The 25517-nt window shown below is 40.1% G+C and overlaps 1 protein-coding gene across 1 annotated transcript in view; it reads right to left on the bottom strand.

Moving 5' to 3' along the window:
- The window catches only part of KCNQ5 (potassium voltage-gated channel subfamily Q member 5), a 447964-nt gene that overhangs the window by 40126 nt on the left and 382321 nt on the right, over nucleotides 1–25517 (bottom strand). The window contains exon 9 of the mRNA XM_087817475.1: nucleotides 13111–13331. Coding sequence (XP_087673601.1) covers nucleotides 13111–13331 — 221 coding nt within the window. The remainder of the gene's footprint in view (nucleotides 1–13110; nucleotides 13332–25517) is intronic.

The raw sequence follows: 25517 nt of genomic DNA, 5'->3' as shown, positions 1-25517 counted from the left end.
AGTGTTCATATAATGCCAGAGGCATGCCTTGAGCAGATTTGCCATGTTAATTGAAAATGAAGTTAAATCATTTGACTAACACTAAACTTACAGCTGATTTATACCAAGTTTCATTCATTCATTTATTAGTGATGTGACTTAATATGAAAGAAAACATGCTGAGGAGAATGGTGGGAAATAAACAGCTTTGGAATTATATTCAAATGCAATTTCAAACCCAACTCCGGTATTTGGACTGAGCTACATGGAAAAGTTATTTACATTTTCTGAGTCTCGATTTTCTTATCTGCAAAATGGCTGTGTGGGCATTGAATGAACCAACAGAAAATGCTTAGTCAGTGCCTGACACATATTAGGTGCTAACAATGCTGTTTTCCTTCTTAGGCTCTAGAAGTGAAGGAAACTACAGGGAGGAATAAAAAGTGAATCAGACACTAACACATTGGTTCATAGAATCAATAGGTTATTGCAAAGAATAAAGGCAAATAAGCTACAAACATGGGGTGGTGGATTGCAATGCTGGCCACAATACTTGCAGCTCCTCACTTTAAGAGTTGGAGCCTCTTTCTCCACTCCTTGCCTTTGGGCTATCCTTGTGATTTGCTTTGGCCAGCAGGATGCAGTGGACATCACTCTGTGAGAGTTTAAGCCTAAGCCTCAATAGATATTGTAGGTTCTGCTCTTATTACTCTTAGGAACCCACCACCAGCTCAACTTGTTGTATTGAGAGACCACATGGAGCAGAGAAGAGTGAGCCCAGCTGAGGCCTCCTTAGGCCAGTCAGCTCCAGGTAACCCAGCAGCTGATCACAGATGTATGAATGAGTCTATCCAAGGCCAAAAGTACCACCCAACAGAACTGAGGGCTAAATAAACAGTTGCTGTTTTAAGCCACTAAATATGGGGGGAGGAGATAGTTTTGCTGCAACAGATAACTAATACAAATATAAGAAAACATGAGATCATGACATTTTTCAACCAACATGAAATCATGGGAACACAGGTTCATAACAATTTTGGGAAAGAGTAGTCACTGACTCCAACAGAATGAATGATGTGGTACAGCAGTTGCTACTGCATTAGATTAATGAAAGATGCAAATTTCTCACCACTGGGAATTAAGAATTTCGTGTGCAAATGAATCTTTGTAACTAGAGGTAGAGATTAATTTTCCCCAGTTAATATTCTTCTGAGGTTTCCTATATTTTTTGGAATCCAGGAACTGTTGTTACGGATTGCACATGGCAAAGGAAGAAAAAAAAGCAAGAGAGGAAATGCTGGGAAAAATTAGACACAATAAAATGAAAGGAACTTGAGACAATGTATCTGAGCTTCACGTTGCAGATAGCAGAAAGCAAAGCCTGGGTAACATGCTTTTTCCTGCGCCAGCCATCCATTGCAAAAAAAGGATCCTGGCCTTTCCTTAACCTTTTTTTCTTCTTTTTTCTTCTTTACCAAGTAGAGCACACTATGAAAGTGATTAAATATAATTTTAAAATTGTGTCATATTGGTTTCTCTTTGTGAAGCAGACAACTAAATGTGTCTTTGAAGGAAATAATTTGAGAAATACAAGTCAAAAATCACCATGCAGCTGCAAAGGGCTTCTTTTAAATAGGGGCTAAATTCTGTGATTTGTGCAATGGGTAACTTTGTGCTTATTTTGTGCAAGTTTCAGAGGTCACCCACAGGTTATTTCTGAAAAGTGTGAAATCTGAACAGTGAGGAAGATGCCTTTTGTTGCTCCTAGTTTCATCAATGTTGTAACTGGGGTGGGGCTGGGTAGTAAAACTTATAGACAAATTGCAAGTTCTGACAGGCTGGAGTGGCTCCGGGGTTGAGCATCGACCTATGATCTGGGAGACCTCGATTCGATTCCCAGTCAGGGCACATGCCTGGGTTTTGGGCTCAATCACCAGCAGGGGGCGTGCAGGAGGCAGCAGATCAATGACTCATTGTTGATGTTTCTATATCTCCCTCTCCCTTCCTCTCTCTCTGAAATCAATACAAATATATTTTAAAAAAATTAAAAAAATTGCAAGTTCTTTGAGGTGGCAGTCATTGTATTGACTTGCTTTATTCCCTTTAGTGTCCAGGAAAATGCTAGCTCTGAGAGCAGCCTCCAAATACTTGTTGACTTGACTGGAAGCCTGCCAGTTGAGGACTCATCCAAATTCTGTGAAGGCTCCATTATGGAGCAGACACACTCTTTATAATAATAGGTGGGACACATGACACGCTTCACAGGAAGTTATGGGCTGCAGCTGACAGTGGAAAGGGAGGAGAAAGAGGGGGACTCTTGAGAGGTCAGAAACAATGGGGCCCGGCCGGGCATGGCTCAGCGGTTGAGCGTCAACCTAGGATCCAGGTGATCGGGGTTCGATTCCTGGTCAGGGCACATGCCCGGGTTGCGGGTTGCAGCTGATCAATGACTCTCTCATCATTGATGTTTCTATCTCTCGCTCTCCCTCTCCCTTCCTCTCTCTGAAATCAATAAAGTTTTATTTAAAAAAAAAAGAAACAATGGGAACCACTTTTCTCTGTGTCAAAGAGAGATGAGGCCAGGGTCAAGACAGAAATCGTATTCCTGGCATTCCCCAGCCAACCCTTCCCTCCCTCCTCCATATTTCAGTTTGGAATTTCTAGGGAAGATAAGAGGTAATCGTTAAGGAAGAGCAGAAGATTAGTTCTAGAAACTTGGGTTTGGAAGAAAATTGCCTGGTTTGATCTCTTTAAGGGCCCAGAAATCCCTGAATGTTGACTATCTAAATTTGGTTTGAAAGCTTCCAATGGTGGGCTCCATTCCATTGGCATGGGGTCTCCTATTGCTAGACTGTCATAATATTGAGCTAAAAATTGGCATTGCACCACTGGTTCTGGTTCTGCCCTTTGAAGTGACCAAGAACGTCTCTTCAGCCTCCTGAAGCAGCTGAAGATGGGCCACACATGGTAAAAAATAGAGCGCTGGGTTAGAGGTTGGAACACTTTCATTTTGCTACTGACTAGCTGGTTTCCTGCTCTCTCATTTTCTTTTGTTTTGTCACACTAATCAAATGCTCAATATTTTTTATTTTTTAAATTTTATTTTTGTTTAAAATATTACAGATGTCCCTTTTTCAATATTTTTTTCAATATCACTTTTGAAAGTCTGCACTAAGAATGGAATATAATAGCCTAGTTCTAATGTGATCAAGGTTGAGGGTGTGAATATATATAATACATAGAATACTGGACATAAAATGGCTATACTAGAGGGCACAAACCCAAATGCCTTTAGAGGCAGAGAGGTAAAGGAAATGTTTGATAGGGATGGGGAGCTGGTGGTTGGGGTTCTGGCAAAGGCCACAGGGAATGGTAGAAATCTGCCACTTGAAAGACATACCCAACTAAAAAGCATTTGTGGTAGTCAGCCACTAAGGTGGTCCCCAATGATACCCATCTCTTGGTATTCACCCCTTTGTACAGTACCCTTCTACATTGTGCCAGGGCTGGTCTTTGTGCCCACCAGCATATGGAGGAAGTAATGGATGTCACTTCTGAGGTTAGGCTATAAAAGGCTGCAGCTTCTGTCTTGGGAACTCTCTCTCTCTCAAGTGTGTACTCTCTCTGTCAGCTGCATGCCATGAGGATATTTAGACAACCTATAGAGTGGCAGGCGTAGTGAGGAAATGAGGCCTGCCAGCAAATGCTCTAGTGAGCTTGGAAATGAATCCTACCCCAGGTGAGCCTTGAGATGACTTCGTGCCCAGCGAGAGCTTGACTGCAGCCCCATGAGAGACTAAGCCAGAACCACCCAGCCAAGCTGCTGCAGAAACTGTGAGATTATAATTGTCTGTTGTTTTAAACTGCCAAGTTTGGGGCAAATTGTTATGTAACAGTAGGTAACTAATGCAGCATTCTAATTCATTTTATTTAAAAAAAATTTTTAAATATATTTTTATTGATTTCAGAGAGAGAAGAAGAGAGAGGAAGAGATAGAAACATCATTGAAGAGAGTCATTGGTCAGCTGCTTCCTGCGTGCCCCCTACTGGGGATGGAGCCCGAAACCTGGGCATGTGCCCTGACCGGGATTAGAACAGCAATCTCCTGGATAACAGGTCAATGCTCAACTGCTGAGCCATGCCGTCCAGGCTATCCTAATTCATTTTAAAGCACCAATGTACACATGCACGCACACACTTTCTTGTGCTGGCGAAACAAAATTCAGAGTTTCAGTTTAAGCCCTGGGTTTCTCAATAAATCCTGGATCTGTGGAAACCAAAAAGGTACGGCTTAAGATTGTATTCAGAGGTCACTTGGCAGCTTAGATTCTGCTGGAAGGGAGGAGATAGAATCCATTTATAACTCATATCTTAAGTAGAAAGCTATTTTTTTCACCAATAGAAACAAAATATAATTTTTCTTATCACTGTAGGGTGACAACAAATATTGGGGCAGAACCTAGAAAATCTGGGAAGAAATACAAAGTACTTGGATTAGAATAGAAAGCCAGGGGGAAACTCCAGTCCAATCAAAATAGAGATGCATTTCTCCAGTAATTAAAAACGAGGAACAGGTGTTTAACAAAGAGTATTGGAAAAAAAAACCTTTACCAGAAATAAAATAAGTACTTAGTCACTAGAGTCTATAACCAGAGATTGACAGGTCTCTTCTCTCCACCTCCCCCACCAATACCAATACTAAGAACCCTGGAACACAGAGCTGATCTTAGAGAGACTGAAACAGTATAGAAAACACAGGAGAGGACTAGCATGTGTCTTTGAATGAAGCAGTGTCTCACCGAATGAGTGAGGAACCTGGATAACTAAAGGACAAAGAAACCTTTGGATCGCAATTCAGAAAATTCCTCCAGGTAATGGTTTTCATTAATTCCTTAGTGAAGAACTGAAAGTGTGTTTCAGAATCCTACTGAATATGCCTTGTAGGTCTTTGCATAGAATTATGCTAACAATTAAGTTGTAGAGAGTGAGCCATGGAGTGTTAATTTCCAGAGTTTAGAGTCCAGTTATTCTCAAGAAATCCTTTAGTTCTATTGTGAAAGAAAACCCTCAGGCTTTGTTACAGATAGAGCTCATGGGAGTGGGCATGTTCCTCAGTCAGGGATCCCCCTGCCAAGGATGTGTGCAAACAGGTTAAACTGAAGCCCTAATAGAATACTGCTTTCATAAAAATTATTTCTGTCATGGGGTTACCATATGACACAGCGACCTCTCTCCTGGGTATCTACCTGAAAAACTTGAAAACATTTATTCACAAAGATATATGCAACCCTATGTTTATTGCAGTATCATTCGTGATGGTCAAGACATGGAAACAACCAAAGTGTCCTTTGATGGATGACTGGATAAAGATGTGGTACATAAATATATAATAGAATACTACTCAGCCAAGAAAAGATGAAATACAGCCATTTGTGAAAATACAGATAGATCTTGAGAATATCATGCTAAGTGAAATAAATCAGGTGGAAAAAGTCAAGAAACATAGATCTCACTCATATGTGGGATATAAAACTGAAAGCAACAAACAAACAAAAACTCATAGACACAGACAATAGTATGGTGTTTACCCAGAGGGAAAAAGAGTGTGGGGGAAGGTAGTTAAGGGTAAAAGAGGTAGAATATAGGGTGATGGAGGGAGATTTGACTTTGGGTGGTGGGCACACAATGCAATATACAGGTCATGTATTAAAGAATTGTACACTTGAAACCTACATAATTTTGTTAACCAATGCCACCCCAATAAAATTAATTTTAAAAAGTGGTGAATGGGTTTAAAAAAGGAATTATTTCTGTCAACACAATGCGGAGTCATTATCAGGTAATTTCTGAAAGTGCCAGGAAGCATCATGTATTGTGGAAAATGATAACTGAAGTCTAGCTGAAGCTGGGCCATCTACATGGAAAATCAGAAAAAATGTTAAGTGCGGTGCAGTGTTTGGCATTTTGGGCAAACACCAAAACAAAAATATCAAGTAGGGAGACTGAGAAACACATGGGGAAAGTAGATGCCATTAGAAAATCAGTGTTAAAGAGGCCTAGTGCTAGATGAAAGGCCATGTGCATGAAGTAGTCCAGTTTAAAACGTTCACAACTTGTGATTTATGCTGCTTGGAAGAAACAGTCCCATTGTTGGTGAAGGAGTCTTTTACTTCAGGATAGTTGTCAAAACCACTGCACTAAAATGTTTCCTTTTGTCAGTATTCTGGTCAATCTTAAACTGATAATCTCAAACAAGAGCTTTAGGAGACTGGTGGACTCAGCAGACAGAGGTTAAAGAAGAGAGGAAGGGGATGGATGTACTATCTTCAAGAAGAGTTGAGGGTTCCAGCAGCTCATACTGTGCATTTCTACTCTTTTTTAAAAAAAATAAAAATTATTTACTGGAAAAAGAGAGAGAGACATTGATTTGTTGTTCCACTTTTTTATGCATTCATTGATTATTTATTGCATGTGCCCTGACCCAGAACAAGCCTGCAGCCTTGGCATATCAGGATGATGCTCTAACCAACCGAGCTACTCAGCTAGGGCCTCTTTTGTTATTTTTAAGGGAGACCAAGTTAGTTATCATTAGCCTGAAAGGGATGAAGGAGTCCTCAAGGCAAGCAGCTTGAGGAGTGAGGTACCTTGGGTCTGGTGAGGAGGTGACGAAGACAACTGCACCCTTCTTCCCTTGGTGGGGGTATATGGGCTGATTATATCTTAGGAGGGATTATATTATTTAATGCAAATTCATTTATTTTTCCCTAGATCTTCCTCCACCCCCTTTTTCCTTTTGAAATTCAAAGAGTTAGGCCAGTCTGTGCTCATTGTCTCATGAAAATTATGTGGCAAAATAATGCAGAAAAAAAAAAGAATTCTAAATCTGGCCTTGATGTTTACAAAGCATAGCCACTTAGAAGAATAGCCATGACATAGACAGAATATTTGGGAGAAAACATGTTTCAGGGCATTCTTCTTCCTCACTTTCACCACAAAATAGAAAATATTTCTTGGCTGTATCAGACATTACTAGAGGCTGCTTTCCCAACGTTCAATCTCTGAACACGAATCCTGAAATCTATTCAGTTCCAGCCTCCCACCTTGTCCCTTGTACTTCAGGAGAGTCTGAACCCAGACTCGGGTGCCGGATCCTGACTGGTGACTGCCAATGCCCATTCTCCTCACCAGTGATCATTTTAGGTATGAGACCCAATTCTGCAAAATAAGATGTGAATGGACAGTTTTCCTCACTTGAAGAAGAGACACCAACATAAGATGGTCCCATTTCTGCCTCTCAACGTATTGTGTCTGGAAAAGATGCTTGAAGCTGCTGTAGCATCTTGCTTCCATCCTGAGGAGTAGGTGGACTCAGAGACCAGCAGAGTCAAAGAAGGAGAGAGAATCATAGAGAAGGGGGGACAGCCCCCTGATGATCCTTGCTAAGAATTTCTTTTTATGTGCTTTTATATATTTTATTATTGTTTAAGGTATTTGGATTTCCTTCTTTTGTCCCCTGCAACTAAATGCATCCAAACTGGCTGAGGGGAGAAAGGAACATGGAAGACAGAAGAGATACTACAGTGCCTGAAGGAGGGAACTGGCCTCTAAGGACCCCCAAGACTGGAAGAAGATATTTCACATCTTCAGGATCCCCCCAGCCTCTGCTCAGGTGAACCCCACACATCTGCACCCAAGGTCCAGCTAGTCTTTCTCATTAACATCTGGTGAGGTTGTACCTCCCCTAGCAGCCAGCATGAGCCCTGAGAATTGCCCAGCAAAATTGATATATTCCCTATAAATGATAACAATGTTAAACATGTTAAAACATACAGGCATGTTTGTGGGACAGATTTTTAAAAAATATATACATGTAGGCAGCCAAAGGAATGCCAAGGAAATTACGCATCGCCTTCTCCTCTGAAAACCTGAGGCATGCCCGGTGGGAGAGATTTTTTAAACTCTGCAGGGTGGAGCTACCTCGAACTACATTCTTGTCCTTCTCTGTTATGATGATTGTACTTGGAGCGTAATTCGGGAAGGTGCTCCCACGTGCAGCAGGGTCCACAAGTATAGACCGCCTTGGTAGCAAACTAGTCACCAGAAATCTGGACTTTCCCCTAGCTTTCCTTCAGTTTCGTTCCTGTGGATTTCGCCAGCGTGGCATTCTTATTTGCAGTTTGCCACTTTTCCATTTGCTGTCGACAGTCGTCCATCTCTTGAGACTACCTTTTGCATCTTGCAACAGGCCTCAGATGACCTCACCATTTGCCTCCCTCCCGGGGTAAACAGACCCAGCCCAGCAGGCTGCTATTCTGAGTATCTTCCCAGATACTGATCAAAAACAGAGATGGGTCATCTAAAGGTCACTTCCCCATTTTGCTAAATCTTCTAGCTCTGGCACTTGGGAAGGTGATGTGGTTCAGAGGTTTGGCAGCTGAGGCTGGGAGAAAAATGGGGTGGGAGAGTGGCAAGGTAAAAGGGTTATAGGAGAACAGGGAGTGATCAATTAAAGATGGAAGAGTGAAAGTGGGTGGGGGAGGTATCAGGAAAAAAGAAGATACTAAAGATGCTTACAGGGAAACTGATGTGACATCTGGGAGCAAATCTGAGACTGTGTCCTCCAGGAGGACTGTGAAATTAGACTGCCTAGTTGTGCATTGCAACGCCCTTACTTATATCTATTAAACTTTGGGCAAGTTACTTAGCTTGAAGTCTCAGGTTCCTCAACCATAAAATGGGAATAATAATGTATCTACTTTATAGAGGTATTGAAAGAATTAACTGAAATCAGTAGAATTAAAGCATTTAGAACAATGCCTGCCACAGAGAAGGGTCCAATAAATGTTACTTTTGCCATTTACCCTACATAATTTCTTTTTATTTTATTTTAAAAATAAAACTGTACATGTTTAAATTGTACAACACAATAATTTGATATATATATACATAGTGAAATAAAGTTATGGTGTAATTATATAATGGAATATCATTCATTCTTAAAAAGGAAAGACATCCTGCCATTTGCAACAATATGGATGAATCTGGAGGACATTATGCTAAGTGAAATAAGCCAGACACAGAAAGAAAAAGCTACATGATTGCACTTACCTGTGGAATCTAAAAATGTCATCTCCTACCTAATTTAAAAAATTAAATGAAGGGGCTTAACTACTATTGATTAACTAATGAAACATTTCTATCTCTTATTATTGGATTTATAAACTAAAAATACTATTCATATTATATTGATCAAAATAAATTTGTTATAGCAATACCATACCAGTCCTTTATAGTTTACTTCTTCCTTTTTGCCCTTTGTGTGTGTGTTTTAATTTTTTAAATCGGTTTTAGAGAGAGGAAGAGAGAGAGAAACTTTGATGTGAAAGAGAAACATCCATCAATTGCTTCCTGTATGCGCCCACCAGGGATCAAACCCACAACCTGGGTATGTGCTCAGACTGGGAATGGAACCTGCCACCTTTCAGTGTACAAGGCGATGCTCCAACCAACTAAGCCACACCAGTCAGAACTCCTTTTTGCCATTTGTAAATTTCTGGCTTCAACATCTACCTATTATTTTCCACTTCTCTGGTACATATGAATGCGAAATATTAGAAGACAACTGTGCCCTTTTTAAGTGTAATATGTAAGTTTCATCAAAAATTATAGCACAGAAAAGCAACATGGGATATTTAATAACCTTTTGTAAGAGTCATTAAATTATAAAAATAATACCATCTGCACTAAAGGTTATCAGATTTCACAGGAATTATTAAAATTTACAGATTAACTCTAAATTTCTTTTGCTTTTCTGCTACAGTATATTTCAGTTACAGGCCCATTATTTTCCAAATGTAACTTAGCTGTTTAACTTAAAAACCAGTCTGAATTTCCATGATTCTTTTTGCTATTCTTCCACTCTTCCTGAGCTGTTAATGGGCAATGAAATGCCTAAACTATGTAAAGGAATGAGAGAAATATAAGAAAAGAACACCAGAAGTGAATGAGCAAATAGATTTGGAACACAGGGTGGGGCAAAAGTAGGTTTACAGTTGTAAGTATGTGAAACAGTTTCTTCTTATATTATTATTTATTAATTATCGTATTATTTTCCATATGAACAACTGTAAACCTACTTTTGCCCCACCCTGTATTTGGGGGTTGGCTGTAGTGTTATGTATTATTTTCTATGAGTAGTAAGTGGATTTTAGAAATACTTAAAACCAGGAGAGGAACTATAAATAAAAATGTATAGTTCAGGGTAAAGTTTATTGGAGCTACTTCAGTTGTTGTTTTTGTTCTTTTTTAACAAAAAAAGAACTTCTGTTTACCCAAGACCTAATGTTGATTTAAGTGAGAGATAAAGATTCTGGACTGTTGGATGAAATGAGGAGTCAGGAATCATGATCTCTTCCAGGTGGACAGCCAACAAAGCTACTGCAACAGAACAACAACCAGGCCTCCTGTCACTTGGGGAGCTCAGGACCAATTGAGTGGGACATCAGCCAGAGAAAAGCAATTCCATTGTATGGAATGATGTAGAAAATGGATGGCAGGGACTGTTCCAATTTGTGATGTGGTAGAGAACAAGACTTCTGTTTCTGTCCGCCTGAGTGCCGAGACATCTTTGCAGCAACTGAAAATACTGTGATGGATAGTCCCTACTCTAGGAGTCTTTGAAAAATGCTTCTCCTCTGGCCAAACATACAAGTGGAATTCATTTTTCATATTCAGAATCCAGGTTCTATAAATTTTATATTTAGATGTGCTCAGCTAACCATAAGGATCTTGCAGCACAAAGTCGAATGCTTTTAGAAGCCCATGTGGGAAGAGTATGAACCCACTGTGGGTAATTTGTGCTTCTAGCACAGTGTGAAGCCAGGGCTAGGCCTGAAGATGTAGGCATACTCCAGCTTGCCCAGGGATGCTGTGATGTGGTGAGCTGGGGCTCTGTTATGACCTGAACTGTATCCCTCCAGAATTCATATGTTGCCGTCCTAATCCTTAGTGCATCAGAATGTCACTCTGTTTGGAGATAGGGTCTTTAAAGAGGTGATTAGGTTAAAATGAGGTCATTTGCATGGGCCCTAATCCAATAGGACTGGTGTCCTTATAAAAGGAGGAAATCTGGACACAGAGGGAAGATAAAGTGAAGACACAGAGAGAAGGTGGCCATCTATAAGCCAAGGAGATCTCAGGTTTCTACCCCACAGAAGTGTGAAAAAATAAATTCTTTTGTTTAGCCATCCCATCTGTGGTGCTTTGTTATGGCAGCCGTAAAGCCAATTAGGGCAGCTCTATTTGTAGTAGGAGTTGTTAGACCTCATTGGACAATCCATGTCTACCTTCAAGAAGGCTGATCTCCAGCATGGGACTTGGTGCTCCTTCCACTTGGGAGGAAAGCAACGTAAGGAGAGGGGTTTGGCAGAAAAACAGGTGAACAAAATAAAGAAATAAAATATAAATATAACTATGATTTCACCACTTGGAAGTAACCTCATACATTGTCAATCTTTTCATACCTTTTACTATAAATACATAAATTTACACACACAAACACACACACACAGAGCAAAATGGAATAATTTACTTTTTGTGGTCATCTTCCCATATCAATAATTTTTAATTCATAGCATCACTTCTAATGTCTGATATCATTTCATTGTATCGAATATATCCTAGAAGTAGAATTGGTGGGTGGATGTGTCCAAGCTTAGCTATATGTAAAGGCTTTTGATAGATGTTGCCAAATTGCCTTCTAGAAATGAGGCATTTACTTATATTGAGAAAGTCTATTTTGAGAGCAACATACAGCCCTGTAACTGGTAACTCTTGACACAGCCGTTCATGGGCTTTCAGCCAAATTCCTAGGGAGTTGAGTGTGGAAACCAGGGGACACTGAAAATCTGCATTGCCAGGGACTCAAGACACTCTTTGATGGAAGGAGTGTCCAGGGCTGGTGGAGGGGGGCATTTCCTACCTTAGCAAAGTGGCAGGCGCCGGGAAGCCTGGCAGGATGCTGATTCTACAGCTGGGATGGGAGCTGCAAGCCTGTTAGGAGGGGCCACATTGGGTCAGCTGCTAGGCGTCTACTTGGAGACTGTGGCATCCATGGGATTGTGGAGAATGAAGAAGTGGGAAGAGGGGACTCACGTTGCTCACTTGAGAGTGGGGATGTCCCTGAGGATCTCTGGATGGGCTGGGAGGGACCCATGGGCTGAGGTTTCATGGATTTCACTGCAGGGAGCCTGAGATCACTGTGATGATGACCCTTGGTTGTTAATTTTATCCCTCGGGCTTTCAGAGCCTGGGAAAATACAGGTTATGCTAGGGAATGAGACCAGAAGGACTGATAGCCTTTGCAGTTTTCATGCATTAATGGAAGATGCTATTTGATTTTGGTTCTTTGCCCAGTATAAGAGATCCCAGGGGGCATACTTAAAAGGAAAGCCAAGCTAATCTTAAATGAAAAAAAAAAAGAAAATGTTTTATTTTATAAACATGAAAATTATGTGGCACTCAATAAAATGTGTTGGCAAGTAAGCTTCTGCCACACAGTATGATAAATAGGTTAATTCCTCTCGGGAGAAGGACTTGAATTCCACTCATCATTAGATAAGATTCCGTTTCAACAGGAATCTTTCTAAGGAAGATAAGCAGTGGCCTCTGGTTTGGTGGTGAATAGACCATAGCAGAACGGAGAACTGCACCCTCATTATTGCCTTGAACGGTGCTGTTACCCTTCTCAGTGTGTTTTAAAACCTTCTTTGGGCGCAGGGCCTCTGCTCATCAGACACAACTGACACATATAAAGGACAGTCACGCAGATCTTGATACAGACCTTGTCGCTAAACAATAATGTGTTGTAGATATGAGTGCAGGATTAAAGAAATTTTGTTTGATTTCTTTGAAATTTAGATTTAGCTGCCAAAGTCGCTTCCCAAAGTAAATGTACGTTTTTGTACATTTGCCCAAGGCAAGGAATAAATTCCCAGTAAAACAAATGAGTGATTCTTTCCCTGTGGTTGTTTCAGTCTATCTTCCAGTGGTACCATGGAGAATTAATTACTTCATAATCTCACTCACCATAGCCTATCAAATTAAAAATGGTTATGGAAAATCAGGGCTTACCGTCTATCATTGGTTTGGGCTGAGAACTTTTGAGGCGCAGAGAGGGCCGGAAGCGGGTTCGGTCGTTGAAGCTCCAGCTCTTCTGCACTTTGGTGGGGCTGCCCTCGGCTGTGATGTCGGTGCTCGGGGACCTCCTGTCACCTATTGAGGCTTGTCTGCTCTTAATACTCTGGCCTCTTGGGCTAGCCATGCGCACACGCTCCTTAAAACTTAGCTTCTGACTGTGGACAACAGAGGCACGATTATTCCATTTCAAGCAATTTCTCCCATTCCACTTGGATAAATAATTTGATGAAATGGTATATGGTCATGTATTTCAATATAAAATGTTTTCAGCAGGTAGGAGCATAGAAATATATTTTTCTTGTATTGAAAATTTGAGCTTTGTTTAATCTCTCTGCTTGCATTCATTTGAAGTCAATCTCATACTCCAGGTATACACACCCTTTCTGGACTCATCATAGAAAGATCTGAGATCAAGTGCAGGAGTTTGTACACAAATTACACTGGAAATAACCAAGAACTGGATTGGTATTCACTTTTAAAACAGATTTTAGCTTTAACCTCAACTTTCAAGATTAAGAAAAAGTTACTTTTTTATTTGGGAGCATATCTCTTTGTAATTTCTAAACATTTCTACAGGGAAACAGGGAGACAGTTACATATACATATATATCTACATTCTGCATGCATTTTATATTCCAGGCAAGATTATGATATCCATAAATTCATGCAATCTCATAGCAGTTGGTAGCACTGCATACATAATATTGAACATACCAACACAACACTACACTTCTTTTATGCTTACATTCATTCTTGTGAGACGAAACCACGCAAGGTAGAACAGCCCCAACATATAATGACTGTGATGACTGATTAACAGAACAAGACATTATGTTCACTAACACAATCTCCTGCTCTTAAACAGGCTAGTTGATTTGCTGTGGCAGCTACTAGTAAATTATACTTGTTCAGGTATTCAGTTCTCAGATGCCAGCTAGGATTGAACTGTTGTGGGTCAATAAAGGAGGCACTAACAGCAACAAAATCCGAAGTGCATCTCCATGTTTTCCTAATCAAGATATGTCGCTCGATGTGGTGGGAAGGGCAGGTTGGAATCCAAGAGACTTGGGTTTTTGGTGTCTTATCTCTTACACGGAGACAAAAATATAACACGGCTAAGGGATTTTTGTGGGAGTCAAATGCACTGTAAGAAGCTTAGTGTACTTATTTTGTTTGTGTTCTTGTTTCATTTATAAACTACTGTGTTATTTATTAGAAAGTGACTCTGTCGTCGAGTGAGAGGTCCAGGACTTTTCAGGGCCTGAAGAAATGAAGGGCAGTGGGTTGGAGGGGAGTCACTGGAGCAGCTACTTTGAGCTGCTGAGACCTGAAGCCTTTGTGGGGCATGAAGGCAGAGTTTCATGGAAAGGGATTATCTGAGACGAAGTGGAGGCTTGGTCTTTTCCACTTACCGCAATGTCCACTGTCCCCAACTGCAGCATGCCAACAGCAAATGTGTTTAGTGGATATGTGTTTTGCAGCTAACAAGAAACAGTAACATTTATTTTTCCATGCCTAGTTGCTTAACAAATGATATTCTAAAAAGACACCACGTTTTATGTGTGTTTACATGAAAACAAATCAAATAATGAACTATGGTGATCAGAAAGTCCTGGTAACAATAAACAAGTTGACCATGCAACTGACAGCCTCCCTTGGAAACGCAGACAGAGCTAAATCCAGCACTACTAGCCGAAGGCACATGCAAAGAACAGGCTGGGCAGTTTTGTGATGGGGTTAGGTGGGTTCAAGAGTCCTTTAAAAAAATCCCATCTGTCACAGGCTTTTTCTATACTTGACAAGTGTGTGATTAAAAGGCAGATTACATTAAATAACAGCAACAATAACATCATAAAACTGCATTTTTTTAGTCTCAGGCTAGGTTCTCTATGTGTTCCAAAGCCTTCAAATTATTTAAACAAATCCTTCAAGGGATAGTGCCCAAAATGTCTACTCTTCTCAAGGTTTTCTTTTTTTTGGTAAAAATTCCAAATCTCTTTTCAGTGTTAGCACATCTGTTCCATCATTGAGATTTATGATGATCTGGTTCAGGAACATATGCTTACCTCTGCACCTTTATTTAGATTAATGAATGGCTTAAGTCGACATAGCTATCATGACAAGTGTTTTCACTATACTTTAATTGATTACCTTTTCTGGAACTAACTGATCCTAATTACTACAGAAGGTTGTGTTTTAGTTAACATAAAATTATTTTTTCAAACTTTCAAGATATATCTCTTTCCTAGGCCAATTAAATGAACAGGAAACTGATAAAAACATCATAAAAACATTTGATATGGAATTTAATTTTTCCTTTAAAAATTTTTCAGTTACTAAAAAAAGTAAAAAATCCCAAATAAGTATCAGCATCAAATCCACCAGTGCTTATTTGTAATAGTAAAATATTTAAAGACAATTGCTCCCATGAAAATATTTTTAAAAAATTGGCCCTTTGAAATATTTTGGTATTATCTTTAAGAATTAATGGAAAGTGAAAGTAATATTATTCTCTGAATCTTAGTAACATTTAAAGCACTTAAAGTTAATATAAATGAGCTCTAGGTACCATTTCCCCTTCTGTTCTTCTAAATTACATGAATACTTGCCAATGCCTATTATTTAAGAAATTCTCAAGAACTATTTTAAAGTGAACTCAACATATTAGAAACATATTAAAAACACTAAATTAGAAAAAAAATGCAATACTTTTCACTCTTTTAGACGTAATTGTATGACGTTAAGAATAAGATCTGAATCCAGAACTTTTTAACCAGGCACCGTTTCCATTCCCAAGGAAAAATCTGTTCTTGTATCTTCTTGCAAAAAGCTCATTTTTATTAGTTTTTCTACTTCATTTCCTCTTTGGAAATCAACAGAGCATCTTGATTAGATGGCTATTAATCTGATTAGGTGGTTGTTATTAAAAACACACATTGATTAAAAAATATAGATTCTTCACTGGCCCATTGAGGTTTTCATTATTTTCCTGGTGTGTGTGTGTGTGTGTGTGTAACATCAACTAACATGCTTTTTAAGGAACAGTGTTTTTAGGAAGAATGCCAAAGATTATCCCCAGGAGAGCAACAAAGAGGTCTCTCTTTGGAGAAAGTAACCAAAGGGTCACTGTGATCGTTGATTGCAGCATCTTAGCATGCAGTCTCACATTCCCAGCTGAGGACTATACTTCAGGGAGCCCGCACAACCGCTCTGCAAGGGAATTCTTCCCTCTCTAGGAACCAGAGGTACAAGTTACTCAAACGGCCTAGCGCGCAGTCTACTACTGGCTATTCCCTGCCAGGGAACTGTGTGGCATCACTGTAAACCCACAATAATCCTCTTGGACTTAGAATGCTGTAGTTGTTGTTATACTTAATTAGGGTTTTAGCCCTTCATAAGATAAGCATTCTACAAATTCTCGCCTCAGGCACAATATGGCAAGTGAGCCATAACAATCCAGTGCGTGCAGCAGCTCAGCAGTTGTCCCACCACAAGGAGGCGCCAAAGGGCTGACTGCCAGAACTGTGCAGGGCCCTGCCAATAGGACAAATGTGTCCCAGGGGGAGACAGTATCAAAGCAGGCAACAGGCAACAAGGGAAATTACAAGCGGGTTGAAAACCTCATTCGAGAAGTCCTTAGGAAGAGTGAGTCTCTGAACAGGGCTCAAGTAGGGTGGCGCTGTAACTTGGTCATGCACCTGAGGTTAGTTGGCATTCTCAAGTCTCATGTCAATAGCTGGGATGCTGGGTACCTCTGCTTCCATGTGGTGTGCATTCTGAAGAGCTTCTGCTTATTACTATAGAGCTTACTAGGAGTGAGGGAAATAGAGTAGCACATTACTAAGCATTTCACCACCAGGAAAGTGCTGAGGGATTTTTATTTTCCATTTTGAAAAACAAAGTCATTTGGTTATATTGTTTTTTCAGGTATAAGTATACAGAGTATTTAAGCAGTAAGTACTATGTAGTTTAATTGTGCTGCTCAAAATATACCTAGTGCTCTTAATGGTTAAGATGAAATAATTAGATTTGAAATAGGCATTACAGATGACGGTAGTTTATGTGTTAGCAACTGATTCATATGGAAATAAGAATATAAATATTTTAGAATACAGCAATCCTTGTAATAAATAGCAATGCAACATAGTATAAATGATTGAGGAACAAAATATTTCGAAACTTAAAAAATAAATATTTAAAGGAATAATGAAGTTGATAATATTGCTTTGAAATGAAAATAAGTTCTGGATTGGTATGAAACACCTGCAGTTATAGTTAATACAATTGTGAGATAGAATACATGTTCAAAATGACAGAAGAAAAGATTCTTGGTTGCTAGTCTATTAGAAAAAATTTCTTATTTTAAGTCTTATGATGTGTTTTCTTTCTATCAATAAATATGAATGGAAAAAGAAACCATTAAAAAAAAAAAAGAAACAATCTAACATTTTTCCAATAAGGGCACAAGTTGACTATGCCCGAAAAAAAGCCTAGTCTTACTGCATTTAGCAACACATGCAGATTATTCACTGCAGACAGAAGAAAGGAAATTTAAATAATGGAAAATAAATGCAGAAGAAATATAAGAACATAGTCTTTCCGTCACTGTTCTAGAGTTCTCTCCTAAGAGCCACACATCTCCTCAAAACTTAATAAAGCCAACCACAGAGGAGCAATTCAGACAAAGCACTCAGCAGATCGCAGCACAATATCGTAATGTAATAAAAGAATATCACTTATGCTTTAACTTTTAAGACATGCATCTTTATAACAGTCGCACAAGTACCTGTTAAAGCAACTTAAGACAGTCTACTAAGAAGCCTTACAGAGTTCCGTTAATTCCTTATAAACTGTGAACAAGGCAACTTAACTGCGAAGCACACACTCAACAATGGTTGATAGGGAGACAGGTAAGCAGAGGCAGTCAGCTTTGTAGATAACCCCTGAACCCCCTGAACCTCTGGTGGTATGATCTAGTCTTGTGGCAAAACACAACAGGTAGGAAGAAGTAAAAGCCTTGTACCAGTGTGATGAGAATTCACACACTATTTGATGGCTGAGAGCTTGCCAAGGAGGAAGGGGCGAGGACCTAGAACCTCAGGGCGGGAATACTGGCTCCAGCTGGCCCCATGGCTTTAGAGGCCAGTTCTGTTCTCCGAAAGTGACAAATTATAGCAAAACAAAGAAAAACTGTGCGGTTTAAAAAATGAATTGGATTTAAGATGCTTGATATGATTTCAATCTTCTTGAACTTGTAGAGACTTGTTTTGTGTCCTAACACGTGGTCTGTCTTTGAGGATGGCGCATGTGCACTTGAGAGGAATGTATATTCTGCAGCTTTGGGGTGAAATGCTCTGTGAATGTCAATTAAATCCATCTGATGTAGTGTGCCATTTAGAGTCAGTTTCTGTGCTGACTTTTTGTCTGGAAGATCTATCCAGTGAAGTCAGTAGGGTGTTAAAGTCCACGACTATGACTGTATTGCTGTTGATCTCTCCCTTAAAGTCTTTAAGGTTATTACTGATAGGTTCTTATTTATTGTCATTTTAATTATTTATGCCTATGTTTCTCTCTCTATTTCTTCTTCTTATTACAGCAGTCCCTTTAACATTTCTTGCAATGCTTCTATTTCTACTTCTAATTACAGCAGTCCCTTTAACATTTCCTGCAATGCTGGTTTGGTGGTGATAAACTCCTTTAGCCATTTTTTGTCTGAGAAGCTCTTTATTTCACCATCTATTTTGAATGATATAGCCTTGCTGGATAGAGTACTCTTGATTTTCTGATTCTTCTTGGTTCAGTTTTACATGATCTCACTCATATGTGGAATCTAATAAACAAAATAGACTGAGGAACAAAACAGATCCACAGACATCGAAGCACGAAACAGACTAAGGAATCTCAGTGTGAAGGTGGAGGTCGGGGAGTGGGGGGGGGGGAGGCGGAGATTAATCAAAGAACTTATATGCATATATGCATAACCCATGGACATAGACAATAGTGTGGTGAAGGCTGGGGGGGGGGCGGATGCAGAGTGGAGGGGATCAATGGGGGAAAAAGGAGGGGGACATCTGTAATACTTTCAATAAAGATAAATTAAAAAAATGAGTTGGAAAAATTACTTAATAGAACGATTAATCAAAATAAAATTAATAAACACATTCACTACCACCTACGAGATTAGAACCGTGTTAGTGGGAAGACAGAGGAAAACAAATAAATAATTAAATGATGTTAAAGAAGTTGTATTTATGGTTTTAGTAAAGGAAGAACAGAGCAGGCTCAGTTGAGACTGATAGTAACTCGTACTTGACCCTTTACCACAGAGATTCAAAGAAACATTATTTTCTCTGTTGTTCAGTTGAGCTTCTATTGAGACTAACTGTATTTTTAAAGAAAAATTTGGATCTGTCACAATCAATGCTAAGCCATGTCAGAGCTGGATGTCTTTCTTAGTGGCCTAAGACATCGTAGATGAATTTTGTTTAAACAGACATACCCTAATCTCAGTGTGGAAAGACAAAATATCTTTAACAAGAATATTCCAGAGCAGGGAACCTAGTTCACTAAGAGGGTGACCCTCAATCCATTCAGCAGAGAGAAAAACCTCTGTGTGTATAGCCCTGTCTGCAATTGTGGCCTTCTCATTCGGAGACAGCGAGTGCCAGGCACCAGGAGAGGGTATGGCTGCTGTACTGAACTCATCTACGCTTAGGTTACTCCCAGGTCTTAACACAGTGAAACACCAGGGGGAAGGATTTAGGGGATCACAGGCTCTGAGATACCTGGCGAGTTGGCTAAAGGGTATCTATTTTGCTTATCTGAATCATCATCAATAACCCAATGGCCTCAATCTGTCAAGTGCTCTGCATGTGGGTGGTATTTATCATTCCAATTAAAATTGGGCCAAGCATTAATCAACAAGATTCTGGACCCAGATCTGCTCTCTGCTAAGGGAGAATTCTCATTATAAATGCATTTTCCTTTGTGCATATTTTGGTTGAGTAAGGGCCAATTTGTTATTTCCTAAGATGGTACTGTTGCTATAGTTATTACAATAGTCTTTCTGCATTTATTATGCAATGTTATAAATTTCATTGCCAATGGAACACAACAAGGTGAAAGCTAAATTAATATTAAAATGGGAGCTTCAGCTTATGTCCTTCAGATTATTGAAATGTTTTTTGTTTTTTCTCTTTTCATATTTCTCCTTTTCCCCACTTTTATTGATGTTTTATCTCTTTTTAGGTAAACTACTTGAGATCAGAGACATTTTATTACACTACCCAAGAATTATCTACTGAGCACATTCTCTGTCAGATCTTTACATAGGGTGATATACAGAGTGTCCCCTAAAATGCATACACACTTTAACAGCTGATAGCTCAATTTTGAAAATGAAATGTATTTTAATAAACACTGCCTTTATAATTATTCAAAGTGTGTGTATAAATTTTTTGGGGGGGACACCCTATATATTTGGGGGATAAGAGACCTAAGTGTGTGAAGCATTAAGTAAGGCATGCATGCTAAGTAATAACACACACGCGGCATGTTTCAAGGTGGCTTTTGCCAAATGTCCAATGACCACAGAGAAGCAGGAACTCCCAGTGTGTGATTCTCTAAGTCAACAACAGCCCAGTTGTTCTGTGTATATTCAAATCCTCAGGCGAGTTACCTTTGACAACCTCAGTCACAAGTATGCAGAATCAATTTTAATGTTTCAGGTATATATGAGCATCATGAAATTTATAAAGCTTGGTTGGCAGACGTTTTGAATCTTGACAGCTGGCTAGGAGGTTCATTTTTGGTCTGAGGGACTGAAGCTCCATAGTTACCTTTTAATCCTGCCGTTGCCTTCTGCCTTGCTAACTTTTGGAACAAATGCAGTATCACCCATGTCAACCCAAGGCGACCCCTCATTTGGGACTGCGGCAGAGGCTGCACTTTAGCAAGACCCTCTACGTGATTTACAAACTCCCCATTTAGGTGTCAACAGCTCTGTTTTAAAGGATGAATCCAAGATAGGTGACCTCTCAGGTGGCTATGAGGTTTGTGCCAAAGATGGTCTCTGACCTTAGCATTTGGAGACAAATCACTCGTTGAGATAATTTGTAAATGGCTAGCTGCTGAGACAAGGAAAGCTTTTCGAATACTATCACCAAAGACACTAAAACAGCTTCTAATGGCTATGACTTATTTTGTGTAACTCTTTTCAAGTAAAGCTGTCACAACAGAAGGAGGCGGCGTCTGCTCTCTCTTTCTACCAAATAAGAGAAGGGTCTTTAATGGCCTCCCCTGTGCAGGGCTACCTACCCTCAAGGTGTGCTCCATGTTAAACATCCTACCAATCTATCGCCCATCATAAGCGAGTGCAGTTATGGTTTGGTTTGTGACTCTTTTTAATTGTTAATGCAGTGCAGAAACGGGTGACCCAGAACCTCATTGCCCAAGTGCACTTTCAACAGTAGTTTCAGTGCTGTATAATATATTATGAGTAACGCCATTAGTATAACAAAGCTAAAGGAACAATCCCTGGACCCACACTGGCCCCCACCTGAGGGGCTAACTCTGGGCAGGGGATGTCTTTGTTGCCTTATTACTGAAGCAAGTGGCAATAATAGGAAAAAAGACTTGGGTCCCTTCTTCCCTTCCAGGCACCTGGGAGTCTCCTGCTGGCTCTGCCTCTGCTACTTCTCACACCATCTCCTGGCTCTGCCCTCCAGGGCTTTGCTCCCAAACCCAGATCCTCTGGTACTAACTGGTACTCACTAGTACAGATTAAAATGATGCCCTTCACGTCCTAGTCCCTTACGTCTAAATTGCTGCTGTTTACTCTGATAAAGCATTCTCTTCTAAGGCATGAAAGAATGACCCTAAATTATTGGGTGAAGTTTCTGGGAGGATTATCTTCTTTCTAAAGGGTGGGAGGACTGTTCTTTTGAATAAGGCCACTTAAGTAAAGCTCAGCACACAATGAGCTGGAGATGCCATAGAGAGACTGTTCTCACCTCCTGTACAGAGTGTTCCTCTTGAAAACAACAACAACAACAACAAAACCCCCAAACCAACCAAAACCAATTTCTCACTCTAAAAGAAGGACCCTGATGAAGGGAGTCTATCTTATACTGCTTCTCAGGATTTAAATACTTGGGTGAGACTTCTGTCTGGGGAAATGGTAGCAAGGAGTAACCAAAGACTATAATTACTCATTTGCCCCTAGAATGCTCCGTGCCCTGCAGACTGTAAAAAGCAGAGAGTGAGTTGGGGAAAGGCACTTATGCTCCCAAGGGCCGGGCAGGTGGTGATGGTGGTGGGGATCAATAAAATAGCAACCTCTGCAGGCAATCTTGTGAAAGGTCACTTTTAATCATCTTGTATTTGTTGATCGATTTTACTCACATGAGACACATTTAAAACATCTGTTAGGCACAGATATATAAACAAACAAGTAGCAGAAGAGATCACAAACCTGCTTGATGTTTCCCCTTGTTCTTTCCTTCAGGTGCGTGCAGACAGAAGAGAAATGATGATAAACTGGTGAATACATTTATAGCACTTGATAATGGCCCAGTTGGGGATTGGGGACACAAGTACCTTAAGTAATTCTTTTCAAGCAAGATCCATGGAAGCATTTTTAAAATAGTAAACCTATCCAACTTTTTAACATTGATTCTTTGAGGCACAGACCAGAGATAGCATAGCATCTACTTAGCAAAAATAATATTGCCTACATGTAACTAAAAGCTATGAACGCTTCAACAGCCAGAGTTATGCATGGCTAAGAAGAAGTGGTTCTGATCTAACCAGCATTAGCAGAGAATCTTAGAACGGTGCTGGCCACACGGTGGCTGCAGTCCCTGTGCTTTAGACAGGGTTCTTAATCTGGATTCACTAATGGGTGACTGGTACCTCAGTCACTTGGTGAGGCATGTGTTGTTTTCCTATTGTATAAAGTATGACTTCTCTTGGGGCATATTAGGCACATAGAAAGTCTGTTAGAACTCTTCCAGCCTAGTGTTGGGTGGTGTTTTCAATTTTCGCAAGTTCAGGTCTATGCGACATGGTGTGAATGATCTGTGTGTCCTTGAGTGGACACTTTACTTTCTTGTGGGTTTTGATTTTATTAGTAATGATTTTCTTATGAATAAATTGAAGGCATTGGATTAGATAATATCTAAATTCTGACTTAAGATACCATTGGGAATCCTTGGTACTTGATAGTTCCCTATAGCTTCATAAAATATCTGACTCATTCCCTAAAATGACACATTTACCCGTGTTTCACTCTTTGCATAGCTTTCATTCCCTTTGAGAAGAAAATCAAGAAAAATATGTTCCCTCTAGAAATCCTTTTGTTATTAAAACAAAAATTTGAAATAGCAAACTGTGGAGACCTCAAAGGACATGTAAGAGACAAATCAGACCTGAGAGGAGAGTAAGAAACTGCTGGGCGTATCCTTGGCAGGTTTGAGTGGGTACAGGAAGCCCCTCACCATGGCCTCTCTCCCCTATACAGTTCTCACACCTCTCTCCTATCTTACTCCCTGGGATGAGGTTGTGGGGTCAGAGCATCCCATCATGTCTCTACTGTGGGGAACAAGAGCACGGTGGGTGTTTTTTTAACGATAACAGTGATGATGCTAATCTATTGGTAATATGATCTTTTTGCTGACCACCTATTTAAAACCGCAGCCACTAAAGCTTCTTAAATTCCTTCTTTATTTTACTTTTCTCTTTAGCACTCATCACTTTCTAATCTATTAAAGATTTTACTTATTTATTTGTATTGTCTCTTCCCAGCATCCCTTGAATATATGTTCCCCAAGGCCTGAGATTCTAACCCATTTGTTTTTCTCTTCCTCTGCTGCATTCCTAGTGCCTGGAACAGTATCTTGCACATAGTAGGTACTCAATGAATCCTTGTTGAATGAATGAATGCATGAATGAATGATCTCTCCCTTCAAAAGTTTTTAAGCCCTGAATGTTATAGGGAAATACACTATGCAAACAGAAAGATGTTTTGGTCTGTTTCTTACTACATATCCCTTTTTGCTCATAAGCCACTTAGTTTTACAAGTGTAAAAATATCCCTTGAAGTCACTGTGAATTATTTACCTCACAATCCTACACATTTGATTAAAGCAAATTTGCTTTCTAAAATAAAGGTTCTGAACTTGGCTTCAGGGAGTTTATGACTACTGAAGGCAAAGTTTTAATTTTTTATGCAGCAAACATTTTTTCTTGGGAAGGAATCTGTCATTACTATCACATCCTCGATGGTTTAACAAAGAAAGACAACAAGAAGGGTTAAGAACCACGACAGTCTGTGACAATGAAGCATGGCTGGTGGGAGAGATGTTAGGACACCAAGGATCCCATGAACGTTGCCAGTGACTGCTGTGCCATTCTGGAAAACCCCTGTTGCTCAGTAAGGGGGGCTGAGCCTCACGGGCTGGTGAGGGGTGCAGGGAAGGGAGGCTGAGGGGGATGGCTGATGGCCACTGTGGAACAGGGTGAATGCAGGTGCTCGCATAAATTCTCCACTCCTTTCCCCACTCAACACAGAAAAAATATCAAAGGAAAAGAGAGAAATTATATAAGTAAAACAATAGTTTATGCACTCGAAGAATCTGACTCATTATTAAATAGTTCTTTCTAAGCTTCAGAATGAGTTTTAGTTCAAAAACTGAGGAAGGGGGAAGCCAAACAATCACATGTGATGACAGACCACACTCCATGTCGTGAGAGAACATTCTTTTGGTTTTCCTGCTAACCTTCCTCTCATGCATCTACCTGGAAACCTTCATGAAGGAAAGAAATACAATTTTTATGTAATCCCCGTTTTTGATTCATACACCAAGAAAGATGGCACAAGTTATATTCTCATTTTTTTATACTTCAACTTTGAAAGAGTCCAGTAAAAGGGAATTTAAAACTAAGTATTAAGATCTGAACGACAAGAGGGTTCTCGCCCACCCATGCACGCAACAGCATCCATGCTTCTGTCCTTGCTGCGGCTTCACCCCCTTTAAAATCCTGGCATTCTGTGACCATCTCTGTCACAGGTGCGACAAAACTGTGAGACCAACATTTCGGAGACGTGTCTCATTAGAGCTTAGAAGTTATCCTGCCCAGCTCTTGCCCTTCACCTTGCCGATGGGCACAGTGAAGCCCAGGGCTGCAGGCCCCGTCGGTTAAGGGTGGCTCTGCCCTCAGCCGCGTGCGTCCTGCTGGCACACAAACCTTGGAGGCCACGATTCCAGGGACACTCACGAGGGCTTCTCCAGCCGATTTCTCTCCCACATCAGTGGGAAAGACTTTCTCTGACTGAGTCACAG

The sequence above is a fragment of the Miniopterus natalensis genome, chromosome 5, assembly GCF_054644295.1.
Source record: "Miniopterus natalensis isolate mMinNat1 chromosome 5, mMinNat1.hap1, whole genome shotgun sequence".
Classification (NCBI taxonomy): domain Eukaryota; kingdom Metazoa; phylum Chordata; class Mammalia; order Chiroptera; family Miniopteridae; genus Miniopterus; species Miniopterus natalensis.
The sequence above is the reverse complement of the archived record's forward strand: the minus strand, read 5'-3'. Positions and strand labels throughout refer to the sequence as shown.